At 50.3% G+C, this 25,539-nt stretch overlaps 1 protein-coding gene across 1 annotated transcript in view; it reads right to left on the bottom strand.

Annotated features, from left to right (window-relative positions):
- The window catches only part of DGCR2 (DiGeorge syndrome critical region gene 2), an 85,499-nt gene that overhangs the window by 13,799 nt on the left and 46,161 nt on the right, over positions 1-25,539 (bottom strand). The window contains exons 3-6 of the mRNA XM_053587515.1: positions 11,597-11,692; positions 8,947-9,157; positions 7,315-7,391; positions 1,852-2,028 (exon numbers count right to left, since the gene is read on the bottom strand). Of these exons, the coding sequence (XP_053443490.1) occupies positions 1,852-2,028; positions 7,315-7,391; positions 8,947-9,157; positions 11,597-11,692 (561 nt within the window). The remainder of the gene's footprint in view (positions 1-1,851; positions 2,029-7,314; positions 7,392-8,946; positions 9,158-11,596; positions 11,693-25,539) is intronic.

Genomic DNA, 25,539 nt, shown 5'->3' with positions numbered 1-25,539 from the left:
TTGAACTCCTGAGTTCAACTGAGCTTCATGCCTCAGCCTCCCAGAGTGATGGGATTGCAGATGAATAGAGTATTAGTAAACCAAATCCAGCCATGTATGTGTATACAACACCCATGAAGACGCTTTAACAACATAAAAATTAATGTAAAACAGTGTAGAGAAAAACACGTAATCCCAATAAATAAAAAAAAAAAAGCATTTACTGAAAATCAGTACTTTTTTTTTTTTTTTGCAGTTTCTGGCTGGGACTGGGTTTGAACCCGCCACCTCCAGCATATGGGGCCGGCGCCTTACTCCTTTGAGCCAAGGCACTGCCCTGAAAATCAATACATTTTTGTAACATAAATATTTCCAGCACACTAGAAGTTTTACTTCTTTGCCTTTCCCCCTTGTTAACTTTTCTTGTTAAATTCTTGAGTATGGTGTCGATTAGAAATGGTGGTAGCTGGCCGGGTGTGGCAGGTGGAAGGGTGCTTCCTTAACCTCATAAAGGTGTGCTCTCAAACCCCACCGAGCACATCAGAACAAACAGAACATGCGAAAACTGTTCTCATTAAGTTGAGAAGCTAAGAATGCTCACTACCACCATTTCCTTCCTTTTTTTGAGACAGTCTCTCTCTCTCCTTGGGTAGAGCGCTGTGGTGTCACAGCTCACAGCAACTTCAAACCCTTGGACTCAAGTGATCCTCTTGCCTCAGCCTCCCAAGTAGCTGGGACTACAGGTACTCACCAGCACACCCAGCTAGTTTTTTTCTCTTTTTAGTAGAGATGGGGGTCCAGCTCTTTGCTCAGGCTGGTTTCGAAACCCTGAGCTCAGGTGATCCACCCCGTGGCCTCCCAGAGTGCTGGAATTATAGGCGTGAGCCACCGCACCCGCCCATTCCATTTCTAATTAACACCATACTGGAGAATTAGCAAGAAAAGTTAACACAAGGGGGGAAAAGGCAAAGAAATAAAAGTCAAAGATTTGAAAGAAGAAACAACCTCATCTGAACAGAAAATCTAGCAAAATCCACAAACCAAAAAAATAAGGAAATTCAGAAAATTCATCCTAAAATCCATATAGATGAGAAAAAGGCCAAAAATAGGCTACATAAAAATCAAGAACAAGATGAAGTCACAACACCAGCAATCAGAAGCTGCTGCAAAGCCACAGGGAGGCACTGACACAGGGCGGACGGAGCCTGTAGTCAGACTGGGGCCCAGAAGCCGACTCAGCTGTGCACAAAGCAAATGGTGCTGAGGCCGTCCACTGAGGTCCGACTCCTGCAGACGCAGCTGCGGCTCTACCCTAGACCCCCCCATCACCAAGGAGGATGGGGTGCAGGCACAGTGCCCTGCCCTCAGCTGGCACAGAAACAGGACATTAGCCCTAGAGCCCCAAAAGCTGAGTAAGACCTTTATGTGGAACTGGGGTGAGTGGGTTGGGAGAGTGAGGAGGAGCCACCCAGACAAAGCAGACAGAGACACGAGAGGATCGTAGGACTGTGGGAAGCAGATACAGGTGACCATGGACTTTGCTGCTCCAGAGATGCCACAGAGCTGGTAAGTCCTTGGGTTACTGTTCTCATTCCATTTCCTAACAACCCTGAAACCAGGAAGGCAGGACTGATCGTCTTTATCCTAGGAAAGAGAACCATGGGCTCAGAGATGCCGAACAGCCACCCAGGCCACAGAGCTACCCACAGGTCAAGCGGGCCCACACCCCAAGGTCAAGGTGTGAGTGGGAAAGGGTGTCTGCTCCAACATGATGCAACGGACTCCATCCTGGAGCACCTCAAGGTCACAGTCCATTCGAGATGACACCGGGCCCAGATGTTTCCCAGGGAAGGCACCTTCTGGGGGGCTTACTTCTTTTACACAGAAACGAAGACTTCTCGTAGCAGCTCTCTGCGTGCCAGCTGTGGAGGTCATGGTGCCGCAGAGTGGGGAAGTGGAAGCACTGGAGCTGGGCGCAGAACACACTGTCGTGCTCAGACATGGCCGAGGCGAAGATGGGGTCTGGGGGCAGGAACACCTCCGAGGAGCCTGTTGGGGAGAGAGCCAGACACAACACAAGGTCAGCAGCTGAGCCAGGCACATTCCTCACAGGGACCGTGGCATCAGACATGACCAAAGAGCCTGCGGACCACCCAGGGCTGGGTGTCCCTGCAGCCCGGCATTGATTTGTGACTCCCCGGCCTCTGGGCAGAGCAGGCAGGGTGGCGACAAGCTACCGGGACCAGCAGAGGACATGAATCCAGATGCGCTGGTGGCCTTTAAAGCTAGAGCAACAACATGAAAAATGAAGTCAGGGGCTCGGCGCAGTGGCCCATGCCTATAATCCCAGCACTTTGGGAGGCCGAGGTGGGAGAATCCCTGGAGGCCAGGAGTTTAGAGGCTGCAGTGAGCTAAGGCTGTCACTGCAGACCAGCCTGGGTGACACAGAGACTCTGTTTCTTAAAAACAAAGTAATGGACTATAATACTTGGATTAAAGTGCATGCATTCATATTGATAAAATGAAGAAACACATAGAAAAACAGGTAGGGGAAACAAATGGGTAGCAGGAAGTTCTGGCCGAGTACCCAGTTGTAACTGGAAGATTTTGAAGTCTCCATGCTGTACCTCTGAGGAAGGCGCCATCTGCGGGGAATCACAGCTCTGATACCCCTTGGGACATCAGCCCTTCTGCCAGCTGACAGGCGAGTACCGAGAAGGTCCCGTCTGGGGGAATCATGGCTCTGATACCCCTGGGGACATCAGCCCTCCCATCAGCTGACAGGTGAGTACCTAGAAGGTGCCTGCCCCCTGGCCCCCTCTCTCAGCTCCAGGGAAACAGCCACTCAGTTCCTGCCCTTGAAGCTGGGGAAAAAGTGATTAGTAACCATAATATCCTCGCAGTTAAGGGCACGGGGAGGGACAGCTAGCCTCTAAGCCATTCTTCTGCAACATCCAGGTAGGGGATTCTGGTGACACCCCAGGGGCAAGCACAGCACAGCCAGCTCCAGGGCCACTCTCCAGCCCACACAGCTCTCCAAGGGTGGGGCCCCAAAACGTTCTGTGAGGCTAACCCAACCCAGATCACTGGAAATACAAAAGCAGCCTTTCCCAGAAAGCAGAATGATGAACAAACACCCCAGGCTCTCATGGCACTACCAGGCGGCATGGTCAGCTCTCTACCAAGCCCCCAGGCTCTCACGGCACTACCAGGCGGCATGGCCAGCTCTCTAACCAGCCCCCAGGGTCTCTCTCTCCGCTGCTCCTTTCCACACTGCCCACTCCCAGCCTGGCACGGGTTAAGCCTGGAGGCAGCCTGTCCAGGGCCCGTGGACATACAGCACCTTGGCAAGAGCAGTAGGGCCGCTCTCAAGAAGCATTGACACCTGTAAGGCCGGGCCCTGGCTGGCGAGCAGCGCCACGACAGCTGCACCCCCTTTCTCAGGAGCACCCGGCCCTAGCGTCCTGCCTACCTGTGTGTGTCAGGCTGCAGGGGGAAGGGGAGAAGCCACTCCCTGGAGAAGTCTCCTCCCCACAGCCCAAGGCATAGCCCCACCGGTGAGAATGGGTGCTGCCCCCAGCACACATGCACCACCACAACCCTATCCTACAGATCCCCACTTCCCAGCCAGGCCCTAAACCCTTGCACACCCTCAACTCCCACAGATGCCCCTTCGCCTAGGAAGCCTCCCTCCCCTTTTAAAAACTGTTTTATTATTGGCTTCTTATCTCACAGGCTGAAAATTGAACAGGTTCCTCCCAAACTCTAAAAAAAAAAAAAAAAAAAATTAAAGAAACCCAGAAGTCTCCAGCACTGAGGCTACTTGCCAGCTCAGGTCTCCTGAGCACATTCTCAGTGCACTACGGCAAGTCTCTGACCAAAGCCACCAGCTACCTGTCAGGGCATCCCCAAAAGCTGCCTGGACCAAGGAAGAGCCCAGTCAGAGAGTAGCTCAGACAGTCGGCCAAACGATGTTCACGCGGGATTCTGTGTCTTGGCGCCCCAGAGCCACACGCAGCTGGTGGAGGGCACACTCCCCTCCTGGCAGCCTGCCGCCCACGCCTGTGCAGTGCTTCTTCCAGGGAAGCTGCCAGATGGGCCCAGGGTCTGCCTGGGAGTTGATCACGGGCATTCCCTGCCCAACCCAAGTGCGGTCATGTGGAAGGCAGCAGGTACTGTAAGCCACAGGGTTTGTGCAATCACAGCAGGCTGGCACAGTGGGTACCCTGCATCACTGCCAGGTTTCCAGACAGCAGCCAAGGCCAGCCCATACTGTACCAGCAGTGAGCCAGGCAGCTGCAGGGCTGGTGAGAAGGAGGGCAGGGTGGGGGCAGAGGGGGAGGGAGCTGCTGGTTTCTGTGGGAGTCTGATGGGCTGTGAGGCTAGAGACAAGTGACCACTTCCTGGACATGTCTGAAATATTATAAGGTGGGAGAAGAGCCAAGGGGATGACTGTGCTTCACTGGGGAACTCCTGGGCCTGCCAATGCCTCTGCACAACCCCCAGGCTCCCACCCCAGCATCCTGCTCTCCTTGAAGGATCTCTGTCCTGGAGGAAAGCACCAAGTACCCTGGTAGCCACGGCAGGCTTCGTGCCATCTCCTACTGCAGAGCCCTTTGCCAAACGTCCCTCTTGGACATTCCCCAACTGCCACAGCGGCAGACACAGTCCTCAGCTTGAACGGGTGGCAGCAAGTTTCCCGAGGCCTCCTACTGGGCCACACAGGAGCTGCTTAGCGGGGCTCCCCCGGGTGCCTCGGGCTGAGCTGCTGCCAACCACGGAATGACGCCCTGGCTCCCAAGCCTGACACACAAGGGCATCTGAATGCCGCCTAACTGCCTTGGTCACCATGTCTCCTCCTGCAGCCACCTCCATGACAGATGCTCCTTCAGCTTGGGAGAATCCTCCCTACCCTCTGAAGACCCATTCCTGTAGCAGAAGGACCCTCACTCAGTTTCCTGAACCCACAAAGGATCTTCTTTCCTGTGCTGCCACCTCAGCACCCATAGATAAAGCCTGCACAGGCCCACCAGGGCTGTGTAGGTCCTCTCAACTCTCACTCTGAACACCATAACCTGACCCCAGCTGACCCCATTCCAACCTGATGGTCACCCCGCCCAGCACTGCGCTTTTCAGTAGCTGCTAGACCAGCCAGCCCGACCCTCACTGGTGACCAAAGCTTCTAGGTCCCACAGGCTGGTCCAGGACTGCAGCTCAGTCTGCTAACCTCACAGGTCAGGGGCCTACAACACAATCATGTCCATTGGATATAGCACCAGGGCCGGGGCGGTAGAGACAACAAGGAACTGGTCACATCTGAAAAGATGTCCAGGGAAGAAGAGGCCCTCTGAGCTGCCCCCTGATCTCAGCCAACCTGAGTGAGCGCCAGTGATGTGTGCAGGGTCCCAGGGTGAAGCAAGTGACACACACACAGACACACTGGACACACTATGTTTCCACTTTTGTGTTTTAAAATAAATTTCAAGTATAAATAACTAAAAATCGGTGTGATATAATTAGTAAGATGGGAGGCCCAGGGGTCAGCATGGGGGAAACGTGGATGATTCTCTCCAGACTACTTGTGAGGCTGAGCTGTGCCAGGGCCAGTCACCTAGTGGCAGAAGGATCTTTCTTAGCCACATACTTGTTTTGTGACCATTACTTAAATCCAATATCAGAATTCCAAAATCCATTCAGCTGGGCACAAGTGGCCATCCACACAGAGCTTCAAGTGCTCAGGGCACCCATCTCAGTTGTGGGGTCCCTTGTACCTGAGCCACATGAACGGGGGGCCCCACATCCACACAGCTGCCAACACCTACATGAACATTCATCCTTTTTTTTTTTTGTAGAGACAGAGTCTCACTGTACCACCCTCGGGTAGAGTGCCATGATGTCACACAGCTCACAGCAACCTCTAACTCTTGGGCTTACGCGATTCTCTTGCCTCAGCCTCCCGAGCAGCTGGGACTACAGGCGCCCGCCACAACGCTCGGGTATTTTTTTGTTACAGTTTGGCCGGGGCTGGGCCTGAACCCACCACCCTCGGCATATGGGGCCGGCGCCCCACTCACTGAGCCACAGGCGCCACCCACATTCATCCTTTTTTCTAAATTAGTAGCTCTCCTGATGCCCCAGTGGAGTCCCTGACACAACATGCTCATCCTCACTCCAAGGATGAGGGCCCCAGGTCCCCCCACCCTCTAGAACAGGCTGCCATGACACACAGACTCATGTCCTATTGTTTTTCAGACAGAGTCTTACTCTGTCACCCTGAGTAGAGTGCTGTGTCATCATAGTTCACTGCAACTTCAAACTCCTGGGCTCAAGATATCTTCATGCCTCAGCTTCTCAAGTAACTGCGACTACAGACACCACCACAATGCCCAGCTAATTTTTTCTGTTTTAGTTGAGACAGGGTCTCACTCTTGCTCAGGCTGGTCTCAAACTCCTGAGCTCAAGTGATCTGCCCGCTCAGCCTCCCACAGTGCTGGGCTTACAGGTGGGGAGTCACCGTGCCCAGCTCATCCCCTCTCTTTAACTGCCAGCATCCACACTCCTCACCTGGGTGACGGCCCAGCCCGCAACTGTGCTGTTTCAAAGATTCACCCCCAACAGCTGTGACGAACGCAGCCTCATTTACAAGGCACTGTGACTTTAGGGCCTAAAACCCCAAAACCATTTATTTGTCCACTCTGCCTGTGGGAAGTCTTAATAATATACTCGTAAGGCTGGGGACGCAAATGGCAGTGGAGCTGGCATGGGTCATAAGAGGACACAGGATGGGATGGCACCTGCCCAAGGCAGGAGAGGGACCAGTGGACATGGCCCTCTCTGCTCAGCCGCCAAGGCTCAGGGACAGGAGGGAGGGCAGGCCAGGCAGGAGCTCAGTGGAGCGCAGCCCACCTCCTTCATGCTACTGTGGTACTTCCAGGCAGCTCAGCATAAAGCTGTAAGCCACCCCACACAGTATTTGCTTAAAGTTCACTTGCCTATAGTTTCCTTCTGGCCCTTTCTGTCCTGGAAGGCATGTCCTTCCCTGTCTGGCCTGACAGTGGCACACTCCGTCTGCTCATTTGCAAGTCCCAATCCTTAACTGTAAAGGGAGGACGGTCAGAAATCAGGCCCACATGAGACATGATGATGGGTTCCGGAAAGGGCCCAAGGACCCCTCTCATGGCCACACACCCCTGCGATGGGGGCCCACTCTCCCCATGTTCTCTGTACAGGCACCCCTGGCAGGCCATGTACCACTGGGTAGAGAGAGGAGGGGAGGCCTAGCCATGGCCCCCGAGAGAGATGAGTCCCCCCAGTTTCAAACTCAGCAATGCTCACCTTTGAATGCTACCTCCCAGCGACCTTCCAAGGAGTGGTTCCGGCCTGTGATGACATACTGATAGCCAACCCACAACCTGCAGGGGACAGAAACAGAGAGTTCAGTGGCAGGAAGGAGGCGGCTGTCGATGACTGTGTGTGCTGGTTCTAATACATACACTGACCTTCAAACATTGCACTTCTGAAATAGGAGTGATTGAAAGTTAACACTTAGTGTTACCAAATGCATTAAAATTCTAAGTAACAAATCCACAGGTCAGAAAAAGTTTTTATCTCCAGTAATCCCTGCTAAGACTGTTTTTCTTAGCTAATCTAATACAGCTTTCAGGTTTTAAGGAAGACCAACCTTATTCTTGGTGAATATAACCGCCCCATGAATAAAGGTCTATGAATACGCTCAAGCCACAGACCGTGCGATTTAAAGGATGCGTCTTACAGTGTGTGTGTTACACTCCCATGAAGACACGAAGCCCCATGAATACACATTGCGCAGAGTTAAGTTGTGCGCATGGCTCACACTCAGAGCTGGCCTGGCTCAGGCCTGCAGCGTGCTCCCAAAAGCACATGGCCCAGCACCCAGGGGACCCCACACAGCATTGAGGGGACCTGGCCGACCGCCACAAGCACCTGCCAGTCTGCGCCCCCTTGCCCCAGCTTTCCAGCTTCAAGCCCAGAACTGCCCATCGGCAGGTCCCCTGGTGCAGGGCCGCTCTGAGCTCAGCCTGGGCTGTGCACCACGGCCATCTTGGGAAATGGTGTTCTCACCCACTGGGGTGTGCCCTGTCGCTTCCCCGCTAGCCTCATGGACATGTCCTCATGGGGTCAGCACAGTACACTACGCTAAGGGCTATTTCTCCCCCTTTATAGCTGTAGAAAAAAAAAAATAGCTCAGTCTTGTGATTTGCCAAGTCACACAGCATAACTATGGGGCCAAACCCAGCTTAGGCTCGGGTTCTGAGGCGAAGGCCCCTGCCAATATGCCACAGGGCAGAGTGCTCCCACGGCAGTGCAGCAGCCCATGCCATTGTAGAGGCAGCAGGCTACCAACAGAGTGCCCTGGCCATCTCTTGGCCCCTGTGGCTCACTCCCCCGCAGGGCTGCCCTCCCCTCCAGGAAAGGGGACAGCAACTGGCTACCACTAATCCCCGCTCTCCCAGCAGTGTGGATGGGACAGTGGGAGGCAACTTCCAGTGGTGGCATGCCATGGGCCTCATACAGCCCTGCCCCTAAACAACCCCCCCCAACAACACTGGGTCTGGGTGTGGCAGGGGCCACCACTTCCACCCTCCCTCCTCAGGGAGGCTGAGCCTGGGGGTCAAGAGCCAGCAGGTAGGTAGTTCATAGTGCACCACCGTAGGCTTTCTGGGAGGAGGACTGAACGGGCAGACACAGCAAGCACCGAGCACAGGAGGTACCACTATCCCAGGAGGAACCTCTGCCTGCCTGTGAACCCTTCAGCCTGGCCCGCAGAGCCCCACATAAGCAAGTGCAGCTGTGCCCGTGGAGGGGGCCTTTGAAAGGGGCTGCCCACAGCCCCGTCAGGTCAGCGCAGAGCCAACTCAGCCTGTACCACCTCCTTCACACTCCAACCCTGGGCTTCCACGCAGCCATCGGACTCTAGCCAGGACTCACTTGCGCTGGTCCTTCCACCCGAAGCTCCGCTCGGGCTGGTCCCATTCCTGAGCCAGGACGAAGCGCAGCTCCTGGTCAGTGGAGAAGGTGGCAAGGGAGCCGTTCAGGCGCTGGCAGGTCTGTGCAGCGTCCCAGTAGTTCTCCCCACTCAGGTAGACCCGATAGCAGCTGGCCGTGCCTTCATAGTGGTGCCACCCAGTCGGGCACTTCCCTAGGAAACATGAAGCACAGAAGGGACGTCGTCCCCCACATTAGGATCTGAATCCAGAACGAAATTAAACATGCTACACTGGGGATAGGCACACCTCAGAAGGCAGCCCAGGGGTGGGGACCTGGGGGTCAAGGAGAAAGTTCCTGCTTCTGAGACCACAGACTGGGCAGATACGCTTAAAAGAACAGCTGCTGAATTAACTGCCATGGAGATCTCGTTCTCTGAGCAATCAGGTTAAGAAGGCAGGACAGCTCTGCGCTCCCAGAGGCCCTGTTCCTGACACCCGGCTGTTCCACCTCCCCAGTCAGCCGCTGGGCAGACCCCGAGACAGACGTGTGACCTGCCCCCACCTCCCACAGAGGAGGAAAGGCAGCCTGGGTGCTGCCACAGCCAGCAAAGCTGAAGAGTCTCTGTGAGTCCAGCCAGCGTCTTCTACCTGTCAGTCTGCCCCTCAAGCCTGGGAAGGCCCAGCAGTTCACAGTTTACCTTACATGACATTAATGACCTGTGGTGTAGAAGCTACGCTTTCAAATGTTACGTACCTCCTATTCATACACTGAAGAAAAGTAACAATTTTTAGCGAAGCCAGTTGTTAAAAAATTTCATTTTTAAATGCACCTACATCCTGTGGAACTAGTAAAATTTCTTAAGAGATTTATGCTTGCGTTTTTATTTTTTAAAGCATTCACGTGTGCGTGCGTGCGCGTGTGTGTGACTTCTGAAGAAAGGCACATACATTATGGGAAAGGAGGCGGTGGCCCTGGCACCTGAGCTGGCAGTGTGTGTGTGTGTGTGTGTGTGTGTGTGTGTGTGTGACTTCTGAAGAAAGGGAAAGGAGGCGGTGGCCCTGGCACCTGAGCTGGCAGGCACAGCCAAGGCACAGCATGTGATGTCAACAAGCTGGACGGTGCTGCCCGCCCACCACAAGGACTGTACCTGAGTACACAGGGGGCTCCTCAGGTGTGGACGAGGAAGTGGCCCCGAGAGCAGGAGTGCAGCACCACATCCACCACACGCTCCCCGAGTGCCCTGCTCTGTCCCCCAGGCAGGGAGAGGCTGGGTAGCTTGTCACCAGCACCAGGGCCGGTCTTCCCAACTCGGGATGGGCCCACAGGAAACTCTTTTTGGAGGGAACCTAGTTGTCCGGGGAAGCTGGGGGAGGAGAGCCTGCCTTCTCATTGGCTCATCATTTTTTTTTTTTGCTTTCAATTTCAGCTGGCTTTCACTCTTCTTAGTTTGAAGGGTTTTTTTCTTCTTTTTTTTTTTCTGTTCTTCCTTTAGCGATTCTCTTGCCCTTTGCCTCCCAAGTAGCTGGGATTATAGGCGCCCACCACAACACCGGGCTTTTTTTTTGGTAGAGATGGGGTTTTACTCTGGCTCACTCCTGCTCATACTGGTCTCGAACCTCCGAGCTCAGGCCATCCAGCTGCCTCAGCCTCCCACAGCGCTGGGACTACAGGCATGAGCCACCACGCCCAGCCGGCTCATCATTTTTATGCTGCGCCCTGGAGCTGCCCCCTTCCTATGGGTGATCTCCAGCCATGGCTTCCTCGCTCACCAAGTATGTGCACTGCCCTTCAACTGCGGGAACCCCCAGAGGGCTCCCAGCTACTGTGTGGAGCCGGGTGGAGAGGACGGCCAGCCCACACCACCCATAGCTCACTCAGAGACCAGCTCCGGGTGCAGTGGGCACAGGCTGGGGCATGCGGTGCCCTGTCACTGGGAGGCTGGGGACTGAGCACCAGCATGGCACAGACCCCTCTGAAGGGCAGCAGGGACGTTGAGTGCTGGTCTCACCTGCCCTGGGGGGTCAATGCTGCCCAGGATGGGCAATTTCAGCTGTGGCTTTTCCTCCCCTCAACTTTGCTTGATCTTGTTACACACCTTTAAAATTTTAACGTCTTACCCTCAAAATTCTTGAATAGAAAAAAAAACCCCACAAAAACAAAATAAAATTAAATAACCAATTACCTTAAAAGATAATAATTAACAAAAAACAGAAGTAGAGCCTTCCCAAGCCATCAGCTGCAGGTCATCTCACCTGGCAGAGCTGGCCCCTCTGTCTACTAAAGGGAGCAGTAGAGCACAGGACGCCATAGCCAGTGCCGGACCCTCTGTCTACTAAAGGGAGCAGTAGAGCACAGGACGCCATAGCCAGTGCCGGACCCTCTGTCTACTAAAGGGAGCAGTAGAGCACAGGACGCCAAAGCCAGTGCTGGCTGGCCCTGAATGACACAAGCAGCCTCCTCCAGAGGGACTTCCCCAGTCTCAAGCCAGGAGCTGGTGACCTTGGCTGGTCAGTGTGCAGCCTCCCTCATACCCCCCACCCACTTCAGAGAGGTGTTCTGAGAGAAAAACCCCTCACACGCAGAGTGTAGGCAGCCAGGGGCTGGTCAGGCCGTGTACTTGTGGCCATCATAGGGCAGGTCTGCAACTTACTGCTAAAGCGGACAGGCTGCGCCACGTTCACGGCCTGGAAATGTGTGGGGTCACCTCCTCTGGCCCGGCCCTGCCGTGGATCCACAGTCTCCTTCCCTGAAAGCAAAGGAGATGTGCACTGTGAGCACCACTTGTGCAGCCGAGGGCAAGGCCAGGAGCAGAGTCCAGTTGTTCGAGCTCTCTTCAGAACTCCATAGAGCAAAGACATTCATGTCAAATGGATGCTTATTAAAAGTATGCCTTGGCAGTCTTTTTATACTTACTGTTACAAAATGAGCTCTCTTTTCTTCTTCTTTTGTGTTTTTTTTTTTTTTTTTTTTTGAGACAGAGCCTCAAGTTGTGGCCCTGGGTAGAGTGCCATGGCATCACAGCTCACAGCAACCTCCAACTCTTGGGCTTAAGTGATTCTCTTGCCTCAGCCTCCCAAGTAGCTGGGACTACAGGCACCCACCATGACACCCGACTATTTTTTGGTTGTAGTTGTTGTTTGGCAGGCCCAGGCTGGATTTGAACCTGCCAGCTCTGGTGTATGTGGTTGGCGCCTTAGCCACTGAGCTACAGGTGCCGAGCCTGCATTTTCTTTTTGTTGTTGTTTTCGAGACAGTCTCACTCTGTCACCCTGGGTAGAATGCCGTGGAGTCACAGCTCACAGCAACCTCAAACTCTTAGGCTCAAACAATCCTCGTGCCTCAGCCTCCCGTGTAGCGGGGACTACACGTGCCTGCCACCATGCCAAGCTAATTTTTCTATTTTTAGTAGAGATGGGGTCTCACTTTGCTCAGTGTGGTCTCAACCCTTGTGCTCCCAGAGTGCTGGGTTCACAGGTGTGAGCCACCACATCTGGCTCCATCATTGCATTTTCTAACAGGTTATTGCTAGCACAGCCAAGATTCAGCCCCTCCCGCCTAAAATCCCTCAGGAGCTTCAGCCCTACTAAGACATTGGACAAGTGAGTTCTTTCCAGAGCCTAGGCTGCCCTTTTCCCATCCTGACTGGCCTAGAAGCGCCCCCACTGATAGTGGTCACGTCTGGCTCCTTGACACCCACGCAGGCCCTGGTGTGTGGCAGGCTTGGTGCATAGGTGGAAGGTGAACAAGAAGCCAAAGTTTTTTTTTTTTTTTTTTTTTTTAAGAAGCCAAAGTTTTATATGTCATATCTATTAACCTGCAGGCTGGCCCTTCCACACACTTTCTGAGTCCTCCGCAGGTAAGTATTGACTTGGAGGTTCACCCAGGAGCACTGAGCAGGAGAAAGCCACAGGCAGCGCCCCTTGTGGCCCACCCACCCACCTCTAGGTATGCTCTGATGCAAGGTGACGTGTGACAAAGACAGACTACTGTCAGCAGGCGCACTCTGGCTGCAGATGGGTGGTGGGGCCTCAGCTTCCTCTGGCGAGCCTGATGCACAGACTCTGGGCAGGGAGGTGGCCTCCTAAAAAGCCTCCTTCCCTGGCCCGGGCAGCCGGCAACCCACCCCCTCCACCTGACAAGCGTCACTAGCCAACTGGTTCTGCTGCATCCTGGACTCTGATGGGGTTTTAATTTAATAAACAAGGTGCATGTTCTTCTCATTATAAAATAAATAAGCAATGTGAAATACCTGAGAAATACAGAAGTTTAAAAGACAATCAATAAAAGCAAGAAATCCTTAGTACACAGGGTCTGCCCCCCATCTCTTTTTTTCTACTTCATATAAAACATATTTACATTGGGATCACATCAAATTCTCTTATTTCGTAACTTGCTCTGTAAACTTCAGACTATAAACAGCCTTCCATTTCTTAGACAGGTTTAAACTCACTCTCAATGGTGGTGTAGCAGGCTGGGAATGCGTTTCTTTCATTAACCACGATCCCTATGCTTTGAGGTGCAGGTTGTGCATCTTTTTTTATTGTTCTACCAAAGGTTGCATTACATAACTTGTACAGAAATCTGCACAAGTTCGTCTTTTCCTTCTGAGACCCTGATGGTTTGCTTTCTTCACCTGCAAAATAGTATTTCCACAGGCAGGAGACAGGGCCCGGCTGCTGTGAGACTGAGTCACTCTGAAATAGAGACGCGCCACCAGGGTCTGAGTTGTCTTCAGCACAAAGTGCAGACCCCAGAGTGGGCAGCGTCTCCAAGGCCTCACTACGTTTCCAGGAGAGGTACCTTTGAGGTACCTCAGCACCCCAAAATGCAACTTAACTATCTCAGATGTTGCTGCGAGTCTGGGACAGTGACCTGGCCCCCTGACAGGCCTGACACTGCAGACACTTAGCACTGGAGGTCAGCTCTCCAGTATAGGAGGCCCCGCCACATCCTGAGCCAGGCCATCCGTAGTGTCCGATGGTCTGGGCAGGAGACCACTCATGGCTGTTCTGAACCAGAGCACCCACAGCACAGAGACCCCTTACAGGGAGGTGGGCAGGCAGAGGAGGGTTGCTGGAGGGGTTGTGAAGGGAAGAGCCAGCTGGACTTCTGAGGTGGCTGTACTTAAGCTGGGAATGAGGAGTGGGGGGCTTTCCCAAAGGCAAAATCTGGGCCAAGCCTGGGTGTCGTGGCACATGTGTCCCTAGCCCTAAATTCCAGGTCTCCATGTCTGCTCAGCCAGGCAAGACCTGTAGCTCCACTTTGTAGCTTGGCCCCTTCCCCACACCAAGCACAGCACCAAGTGACACTGCTCACACAACAACCAGATGGATTTAGGGCAGAGGGAGGAAGAGAGGGAGGGACAGAAAAGGTGACAGAGAGATGCTGCTGGGTCACACAGGCAGGGCTGGGAGCACCTTGGCAGTGTGAGGGAGTCATCTGCATCCTGGGGAGGGGGCCCAGGGAAACTTCAGGGAAGTAACCAGAAGGCCAAACAATGGTAAAGGGAACCAGCCTGTGGTGAGCAGGCCTCTCTAGCGCAGGTGGCAACTCCCCTCCCCATCTCTTCTACCCAAATGCCGCATTCTGCCCCCCATCCGCTCATCTAGTCAGCGCCCAGCTGTGCCCGCCGTGGAAACCCACCAGTAGACACAGGCCTTTGTGGCAAGAAGGGGAAGGTATGGCTGACGGGACTGTGCTGACCATGGAGGGACAAGGGCCCTTCAGGGTCCTGGGGCAGTCTGGGAGTGGCTGAGCACAGTGGGATTAGTGCCCTTAGGACCTCTTAGGACCACAGCTGGCAGTAAAGAACCTTCTCCTTCTCCCTGAGGGCCAGCTTGAGGTGTGCAGCTGGACACCAGGCCTGGTAGTACCCACTGGGCCACCATGTGCAGCTGGAGACAGAGCTCTGTCCAGGACACAGACCCCCAAGGCAGCGTGGTCTCGCCCCTGTGTGTGCCAGGCGCTGCCCTAGGCATGGGGAACACAGCCAGAAACTAAACGGCAAATGATCCTGTCCTCCTCAGCAGTGGCCACACCCTCCTCCAGCCTCCTGTTCCATCCAGCAAGTGGACAGGGAGGCACTGGGTCCCCATGTTGGGGATGGAGACAAGTTCAAGTGCATAATCCAACCCCGAGCCCACCTGGCTCCTAGAAAAGCACTTAAGCTGGGGATGAGGAGTGGGGGGCTTTCCCAAAGGCAAAATCTGGGCCAAGCCTGGGTGTCGTGGTTTTTTATGGTTTCAAAAAACACTTTTTCTTTCTTCACATGTCTCTACCAAGACTTCAGAGCACCCCTGGCTGCCCATAGAAGACCTGATGCAGGGAGGGGACAGTGGAGTGATGTGGGACTGCAAATCCAAGGAATAGTGGAGTGATGTGGGACTGCAAATCCAAGGAATAGGGAAATGTTTTGCAGGTGAGAAAAGCAGGCTCAGAAGTGTCAGGAGACTCGCTCCAGGGCAGAAGTGGAACCTGAGAGTAGGGAGACCTCCTCTTCCTCCAGGGCCACAAAACGTGAGCCCTCACCTCACGGCACAGCCCGGGTGGATGCAGAGGGCTCTGCAGCATGAAGCCGTGTCTGCTCTCTAGGGGTCCCGCGGCCTGTGCACCTCCCCTCCTGCCTCCAGAGCTACTGGTGGCACCAGGTACGCCAGGCTGCCTGCTTCCCCAGAAGAGGACCACACAGTGAGAACTAGGGGTGCCAGGGAGCCTCAAGTCCAACAGGAAACTGAGCCCAGGCAGCCCCTGGCATGTATGCTTGCTGACAGTGACCAGCCAGAAAGGATTCATTCAAATAAAGGACAAAATGTGAGTAAGTCTAACTTATATTTCTAGAATTTAAACCCTGCCCACATTGGGGGTGGGGGGTATTAGGGTCCAGATGAGCTTGTAATGTCTCCTAATCAGGAAAGGGCAAGATGATGGAGCCTCCTTAGTCCTCTGAATTGTCAGAACACTCACCACTTTCCTGCTTTACACAAACCAGCTTGGATCTGTGGTCAAAAACCCATTGTTGTTAAGTCTAGTAATACTTGCATATCAAAACATAACTTATAAAATCAGAAAAGCTATAAAAAGAAATTCCTCATGGTATTGTCATTGTTCCTTTTCTTTCTTTTTCTTTTTTTTGAGACAGGGTCTCACTGTGTCATCAAGGCTAGAGTGGAGTAGCACCATTATCGCTTACTGCAATCTCCAACTGCTGGGCTCAAGCCATCCTCCTGCCTCAGCCTCCTGAACAGCTGGGACTACAGGTGTGTGTCACTGGCTAATTTCTTTTTTCTTTTGTAGAGATTGGGTCTTACTATGTTGCCCAGCCTTGTCTCAAGTGATCCTCCCTCCTTAGCCTCCAAAGTGCTGGGATTACAGGCATGAGCTGTTGTGCCTAACTGCGGGCATGTTCTTTAAACTGATTCTTCTCTCGATCTTCATCAGAGCCAGGGCCACCTTGCTTACTGAGTCACACGAAGGCTGGAGACTTGCTAGTGGGCATGTCCACAGTTTAGAACATCAGTGCAATCACTTGCTTTTCCATTGTACACCCGTGTGGATAGTACATAACCTGACAGAGGATGTCACTGCAAACGACGGCCCCGAAGGTCCCAAGCCTCAGGAACCTGCCCCCTCTTATCATTCTCGGGCCCATGAATGACTCTGGCACAAGAGAGACAATCACAGAGGGAAGGCCTCACAGCCTGCTACAGGCCAATGACGGGAGTGAAAGCTGCCAGGAGAGTCCAGTGACATATCTGAGCTGCGGTCTTGGGGCCCAGCTGCCAGCAGGACATGGCAGGAGCCTTGCCAAGGTCTTTCTAACTCCTACACTTGATCTTAGCCAAAAGGCCGAGAAGCGATTGGTCTTTCTAACTCCTATGCATGCCATACACACCACAGGACGACACAGAAGACCCTGCCTCCCTCCCCGCCTCCGGGGATGGACCCCATTTCCCAGAAATATTCTTTCTACCTATTTCTCCTGGTATTTACGTGCGTATTTCCTGGCATTGAGGAGTAGTTTTGTCCATTTTAAATGTAGCCCACTGACTCTCAGCACAGCAGCATCAGCTCTGTAGTTAGAGCCAGCACGCACATGGCAGTATTCTTCACCCGGGAGCCAGAGAGCAGGCTAAGGTTATTTCATTTCTCTAGCAACTTTCTTTTTCCTGAAGTTAATATGTGCATCCATTTTTAAATCAGTTTTCTATATTTCTACCACTAATTGTTTCCAGACACTACAACAGATAAAGGCCAGCAATAAAAATTCTAAATGCTCTAACACCCTCTCTGAGCCTCACAGTGGCTCTACTCCCCCTCCAGTGGGAACTGCCTGTGCCTGCTTTTCTTTCCTGCACTATCCTCTCCTTTCACAAGATTACATCTTTCTCTGTCTTCCTAAGAAAGGGTCTGGTGACCTTTTTTAGTCTGTTCGTATCTGCAAATGTCTCTATTCTATCCTCTGCACAATTGGTTTCTTTAGGTATAAAAATCAATACTCTGGCTGCTCTTCAAATCATATAAATCTTTGCCTTTAGGTATAAAAATCCCAGATTAGGGCAGCACCTTTGGCACAGTGGGTAGGGCGCCGGCCCCATATACCAAGGGTGGCAGGTTTGAACCCAGCCCCAGCCAAACTGCGACAACAACAAAAAATAGCCAGGCGTTGTGGCGGGTGCCTGTAGTCCCAGCTACTCGGGAGGCTGAGGCAAGAGAATTGCGTAAGCCCCAGAGTTGGAGGTTGCTGTGAGCTGTGAAGCCACTGCACTCTACCCAGGGTGATGGGGTGAGACTCTGTCTCTAAAAAAAAAAATTCTCAGATTAGTAAAATTTCTGAAGCTTCTGCTTAATGATGATACCAGATTAAACAAACACATTCCTTCATCTCTAGTCTCTCCTGAAACCTAATTCAACAATGGTAATGAGGCCGTTAAAAAGGCATGAAGTCACAAAGACAAGAAAACAGGAAAGAGGATGACAATGTTGCAAACATGGGAAGGCAGGGCACCTCCCAGGTGCCTTAGAGGTAACTTAGAGGGGAGACTGCAAGCCACATCTACCTCCAACAACCCCAGTGTAGACCTGCTGGCCCAGTACCCTATCCAGTTTGCCATTTGAGCATCTCACAATTGTCCTATTTTAGAAGTAAATCACTCTAAACTTATTTGAGCCCAGAAAGCTAAATCCTAGGCCAACAGCTTGGAAAGTGGAAAAATAAGGAATTTTGCAATTTTTAACAAATCTACACACACTTTTGATCCAGAAATCCTACATTTAGGATTTACACTGAAGATATAGCTCTGCTGGGGTATTATTTGTAAGAGGAAAACACCAGGCACAGTCAGGAGGCCACACTCAGGAGCGTATGGTACCTGCTCCCTAACACGGGCGTAATATAGTTGTAAAAAAGAATGAGAGTGCTTTCTATGAATTGATACAGAGTGATATCAAGGGTATTTTTAATAAAAAAAGAAAAAATTCACAGTGCAAACAGTATAGCTTGAAACTTACCCACTTAGGTTCCTATAGGGTGTGAACGGGAGCTGGGTGAAGGACGGAAAAGGAGTAGAACTTCTAAGATGTTTTTTCATATAGTTATGACTTTTGAATTGTATTTATATTTCATATATTAAAAAATTAAATTTGAAAAAATCAATTATACAAGCTTGTGAATATACTAAAAATCATGTGATTGCACACTTTAAAGGAGTGAATTTTATGGGAAATGAATTATATCTCAATAAAAAATTAAAAATAACTTAAATCAACAAGAGGAGGCAGCAAAGTTCTAAAACAATACAATCGGAACCAAATGCTACCACCAAAGAGGAGAAAAGAAGGGATGAATCCCTGGACTTTCCACTGAAGAGCTCTGACTCCAGCCAGGGTGGGAAACAGCACGGCATCACGGAGAGCTGCAAGGAGATCAGGATGTCTGCTCTTGGCAGACAGGGTGGTGATTCCAAAACTGCTCAGCGTGCGTTCAGGACTGGCCCCATGAGTTCATGTACAGAGGTTCTTAAGGTGGGGAAGGGAGCTGCAACCACGAGATGAGAGGAGGAGGAAAGAACAACAATTTGCTATTTGAAAACAGGCTTCTAGCTCTACCTGGATAGCCCTGGAGAGGGCCGTCCCCCCAGGACGAGCGCAGCTAACCACTTCCCCCAGAGGGAGCTGGCAGTCTTGCAGAAGCGGCTGACCCCAGGGCTGGAGCAGAGGAAGTGTGAGATGAACCCAGAGCAACTGGTAGTGCCAGAAAATAAGAGAAAATACAACAGCTCTTTATAGAATGGTATTTATTCTTTTATATTCTGTAAATAGGAAGTTCATATTTTATATCTCCAGAGACACATTTGTAGTTGGAATGAGGGGCCTGCTTACACACAAAAGCTAGGTCCTTTTGGTGGTATGGCCAAAATGGTAAGACTTCCAGCTGGCTCACAAAAGCAGCACCCACTTGGCCCAGATTTGGGAATTTTGCCACCTTTGGCTCACCGATAAGATCTTTGATATCCTTAGGTGTCAGACCTTCATAGCAGGTGTGTGTTTACACAAGCCCCTGAATATTCCACCTCTATAAGACTGAAAAATGTGTCAGGTGCCGTGTCTCTGGCCCTTATGCCAAGCCTTTTCTGAACAGCCTCCAGTAGGCCCTGTGCAGACCTGAATGTGACACTTTGCAATTAGCTTGATTTTACATTAGATAAAAAGTTGCTGCTGTCAGTACACTTGCTGTCACTGGAGCTGCTCGTGAAGCTTTGTGACCTTACTCACAGCAGAGACACTGCCCTGCTGCTTTCAGGCTGAATCAGGCCTGGAAGCTCAGCTGCCCTGCACCCTTCTGGATGGATTTCTATAACCACCTCTATCCTCTTAGAGATTTCCCGTGTGAAATCCAACCTGGGGGATCCTCAGGAGTTCTCTGTGCACAGATAAAGCTCCAGAGCTCTGTTCTGCACAGCTGTCTTATGTCCTTATCTGTCTTCCCCACAGGGTGGCAAATGCAGCTGCTCAGGCCTGGAGCAGAACACGCTGCCCAGACAGCTCACCTTTCCCTCGCTGCCTAGAATGTGTCATTTATTAAATGTAGTATATATAACAAAAATTATACCATCCTTGTTACGACGCGGCAGGAAGCTGGCTAGCCCCATGCTACACATCACCCACTCCTCCTCCACAGTGACACCTTAACGCAGCCATCAGAAGCCCCAACACCAGGACAGTCTGACCCCGGGGCCTTGTAACCTGACAACTCACAGCCACTGCGGTGCTCCTGATCATCTAAAAATGCATCATCTGAAGCTAGTCATGAGGAAAGCGACAAGTTGGGTTGAAAGACATACCGTGAAACAGCTGACCTGAACTTGAATCCCCCTCGCGGGCTGATGAGGGTTACAAGACGAGAACTGGGGCAAGGTCCAGAACACGTAGAATGGGCAGTCTCAGCTGGATGAGGAGGATAATCAGCCACCGTCCCTCGTCTGCCCGATAACAGCGAGTCACTGTCCCCTTGTTTGCCTCTCTGGAGGGCATAGCTGGTTGCCCTGAAGATCCTTAACTCTTTTTTTTGCAGTTTTTGGCCAGGGCTGGGTTTGAACCCGCCACCTCCCACATATAGGGCCGGCGCCCTACTGCTTTGAGCCACAGCTGCCGCCCAAGATCCTTAACTCTTCCCTCTAAATAATACCACCTGTTCGGAATCTGGGGGTAGTTCTGAGAGACCTCCCAGGTGCTGCCTTCCCCTGGACTGGCTGACCCACCCCACAGCAAGCACTGATGGATCCGCCCTAAACCAGCCCTGATGGCCGAAACCTCTGCCCACCAAACTGTCTTTAAAAACCCTGTCTCCCCAATTCTTGGGAAGACAAATTTGAGAGATTTCTCCCATCTCCTCACTTGGTGCTATGCAGAATGAACTCTTTGCTGTGAACCCTGATGTCTCTGGATACTGGCTTCCTCTTGGGCAGTGGGCAGATGAACCTGACTGGTGGCAACAAACTCTTAAATCAGTCAACATCACAAAAAACACCTTCCAGCTGTTTCTCCCCAAAAGGGGCTGGGGAATACTTCCAGATTAATTAAAGAACAAGCAAGAAGTCCGGGCGCGGTGGCTCACGCCTGTAATCATAGCACTTGGGAGGCTCAGGCGGGTGGATTACCCTGAGCTCATATGTTCGAGATCAGGTTCGGGTTTTTAGGACCCGTCTCTAAAAATAGCCGGTTGTTGTGGCAGGTACCTGTAGTCCCAGCTACTTGGGAGGCTGAGGTAGGAGGATCTCTTGAGCCCAGGAGTTTGAGGTTGCCGTGAGCTACAATGCCATGGAGCTCTAGGACGGATCAGAGACCTTATCTCAGAACAAAATAAAACAAAAACATGTGAGTCACAATGGAAAACAGTTTAGCAATTTCTTAAACAGTTCAACCTAAATTTACAAATGACCCCAAAATTTCACTCCCAAGTATTCACCCAAGAGAAATGAAGGGCGTGTCCACACAAAACTGGTACAGTGTGGGCCACGGCAGTGTTCTTTGTCATAGCCCAGAACCGGCAGCTCACCACACAGTGAATGGGTGAGAAGGGTGGACTGCATGGCGAGGAATACTCTGAACTACTGACACAGGCTGCAGCACGCACGGACATCAAAACCTCATGCTGAGTGAGACAAGCCAGCCACAGATGACGCTCACCACGCGATTCAACTGCAGGGAACGTTGAGGGAAAGCAGGTTCACAAGAGACAAGAGACAGACGCGGCCGCCTGGGACTGCGAAGGAGCAGCGAGTAACTGCAGTGGGCACAAGGGATCTTTCTCGGCTAATGAAAATGTTTAAAATTACGGTGTTGGCTGCAGAACTCTGAATTCACGAAAAATCACTGAACTGCACACCCTTAAAACCAGTGAATTTTATGCTATATAAATTATATCTCGATAAAGGTGTTAAAAATTATAAAAGACTAGCATGAGAGAGATAGGTATTAAAAACAAACGAAAAGAAAGTGATACGGCTGAACATGGAAAACTCTGTGCTAAGTGGAAGAAGCCGGTCCTTAAACATTGCATATCGTGTGATTCCATCTCTATGAAATGTGCCTGAGAGGCAAATCCACAGGCAGAAACTGGATGAGGGTGGCCAGGGCCAGGGGCTGCAGGGAAACCAGAGTGCCTGCTAATGGTACCTGGTTCCTGCTCTGTGACAAAAATAGTCTAAAATCAACTGTGGTGGCTCAGTGCCTGTGGCTCAACCAGCTAAGGCGCCAGCCACATACACCTGAGCTGGTGGGTTTGAATCCAGACCGGGCCCACCAAACAATAATGGCTACAACCAAAAAATAGCCAGGTGTTGTGGTAGGCGCCTGTAGTCCCAGCTACTTGGAAGGCGGAGGCAGAATAGCTTGAGCCCAGGAGTTGGAGGTTGCTGTGAGCTGTGATGCCACCGCACTCTATCCAGGAGACAGCTTGAGGCTCTGTCTCAAAAATAAATAAATAAATAAAATAAAATCGACTGTGGTGATGGCCCCCCCAAGCCTGTGAATATGCTAATAAACCACCAAACACCATTATAATTGTACAGTCCATTACCTGAAAACCAGTAAAAAGCACCTCTGGCCTTCATTTTTCCTGTTGTGTCCCTTTCTACAGCAACCTTAAACCCCCCTGGGCTCAACAGATCCTCTTGTCTCAGCCTCCCAAGTATCTGGGACTACAGGTGCCTGCTACAACGACCAGCTATTTTTTTCTGTTTTTACTAGAGATGGGATCTTGCTCGTGTTCAGGCTGGTCTCAAACTCCTGAGCTCAAGTGATGCTCTGGCATCTGCCTCCCAGAGTACTGGGATCACAGGCGTGAGCCACTGAAGTCAGTCAGCCTGGGAAAGTTTCTTACGTGATTTCTTTGCTTATTCCCTCCATTCCCATTTTCTCTGTTTTCTTTAACGAAACCCTTGTCAGATATTCCATTTTCTGGACTCATTTTTAATTTATAATGGCTTTTTCTGGCTCAATTGTTCCTTGTCACAGCTTTCTGCTCACGTTCGGAAGACAAAATGGCTCAAGCCTGTAATCTCAGCACTCTGAGCTCACGAGTTCAAGACCAGCCTGAGCAAGAGCGAGAGCCCATCTCTTAAAAAAAACAAATAGGCAGGTGTTGTGGCAGGCACCTGTAGTCCCAGCTACTTGGGGAGGCTGAGGCAAGATTGCCTGAGCCCAGGAGTTTGAGGTTGCTGTGAGCTATGACTCCACAGTGCTCTACCCAGGGTGACATAGTGAGACTCTGTTGCAAAAAATAAAAATAAAGAAATATACACACACACACACACAAAAAAAAAAAAAAAACATAAAATATCCATTTTAACCATTTAAAAGCATACAGTTCACTGGCATTAAGTATTAACACTTTCACATTGTTCAGTAACCATCATCCATCTCCAGAAGTCTCCTGTCTTCACTCTCACTCCCCATTCCTCTCCTCCCCAGACCCCAGCTGCGTCTCTGTGAACATTAGCACCTCGGTACCTGTGTAAGTACAACCACACAGTACGTTACTTTGTGACTGGCTTATTCCACTGAGCACAATGTCTGCAAGGTTCCTCCATCAGCAATGGCATGTGTCGGAATGTCCTTCCTTCCTAACGCTAATATCCCGCTGTAAGGACAACCACATTTTGTTTACCCATTCGTCTGCTGATGGACACGGGTTGCTCCTATCTTTTGGCTTCTGCTGAATGCTGCTGCTATAGACACAGGATATAAGTATGTGTGGACTCCCTGTTTTCAATTCTTTTGAGCACACATCCAGAAGTGGAACTGGTAATGGTGGGTCTATTTTTAATCTTGTTGGGAACCACTGTACAGTAACAGTGCCCACACCATTTCACATTCCTGACGCACCGCACAAGAGCCGTTCCTGTTTGACGGCAGTGGGTACTCCAGTGATGTCTCCAGTGATTACTGATCTGAGCACATTTCACGTGCGTGCTGGCCATCTGTATATATTCTCTGGGGAAATGTCAGTTGAAGTCCTTTGCCCATTTTTTTTTTTTTTTCTGGCCGGGGCTAGGTTTGAACCCGCCACCTCCGGCATATGGGACCAGCGCCCTACTCCTTGAGCCACAGGCGCCGCCCTCCTTTGCCCATTTTTAGTAGGGCTGTCTGCGTTTTGCTGTTGAGCTGTAGGAGTTCTTTTTTCTATTTTCAATATTAGCCCCTTATCAGATACACGATTTTCAAATTTTCCCACTCTGGAGGCTGCCTTTTCACTCTGCTGAATGCCTCCTTTAATGAACAGAAGTTTTCAATTTTAATGTATTTAAAGTACACAGGAAATATCAGCAAAAATATGGAGCAGCTAAAATGCTCATTTAGTGCTGGTGCAATTTAACAACTACTTTTGAAAACTCTGTCCAAATTTTATAAAGTTAAACACACATGAAAGGTGTATACATTGTCAAAAGATATCAGATCAGAATTGATATCTATATATTTTATTGCATACTTTTATTGTATACATTTGTATACAATTTGTATACATTTGTATACATTTGTATACATTTGTATACATTTTATTGCATACTTTTATTGCATACTTTTATTGTATACTTGAATACAATTTTTTTAAGTAATACTTGGCTAAATCTTTATAACTAAATAGGCCTGAGTTTAGAAACCTTAAAAACATTGTTTTAGATAGTCTGCCATCTAAAATTATACTCTTAATTTCTATTTGCGAAAGGAATTATTTAAGAGAATGTTCTCTTAAATTGTCAAATGGCTGAATTTTTGCTATTTAAGTGTAATTGTAAAGTTTTAGTGTACAGTGGTCAAGAATGTAGTCTGAATAATCTCTCCTGTTGATGTCTATAAAGATTTTTCTGATTAATAGTTAATGAGGAAAAAGAAAGCCTAAAATATCCAAAGAGTGACAAAGACACAGAGAACGGAAAGATACAAAAGAGTAAGGTTACAATGGAAAACTTTCTGATCTATTTTTTCAACTATCTGTCAACAACATATTTTTCTTTATACTTCAAATTTCATACTACGTTATTTCAAAGGAAGGTTACTGGGTCTGCTTAAATACACTTTCACTTGGAATTGTACCCTTATTAAAATAAAATGATCGGTTTTCATCTAAAAAACTAAATTTTAATGTAGTCCAATTTATTTTTTCTTCTACTGCTTATTTTTTGGTGTCACATGTAAGAAATCACTGCTAAATCTAATGTCATAAAGCTTTCCCTTTGTTTGAGTTTCATAGCTTCAGATCTCACATTTAAGTCTTGGTCCATCCCGAGTTAACTTTTGTACATCATTAGTTACAAAGGGCCCAACTTTATTCTTCTGACGAGGGTGCCCTATCCCCCACTGAATGGTCTTGGCACCTCATGGAAAATAATCTTACCATTATATGTAAGAGTTTATTTCTGGGTTCTGTATTGTATTCCACTGGTCTATGCGTCTGTCCTTATGCTAACACCACATTGTTTTAATTATTTAGCTTGGTAGTAGGTTTTGAAATCAGGAAGTATGAGGCTTTCAACTTTGTTCTTTTTCAAGATTGTTTTGACTGTTCGAGTACTACTGAGATTCTATATAAATGTC

Source organism: Nycticebus coucang, chromosome 4 (genome assembly GCF_027406575.1).
Source record: "Nycticebus coucang isolate mNycCou1 chromosome 4, mNycCou1.pri, whole genome shotgun sequence".
NCBI lineage: Eukaryota > Metazoa > Chordata > Mammalia > Primates > Lorisidae > Nycticebus > Nycticebus coucang.
The sequence above is the reverse complement of the archived record's forward strand: the minus strand, read 5'-3'. Positions and strand labels throughout refer to the sequence as shown.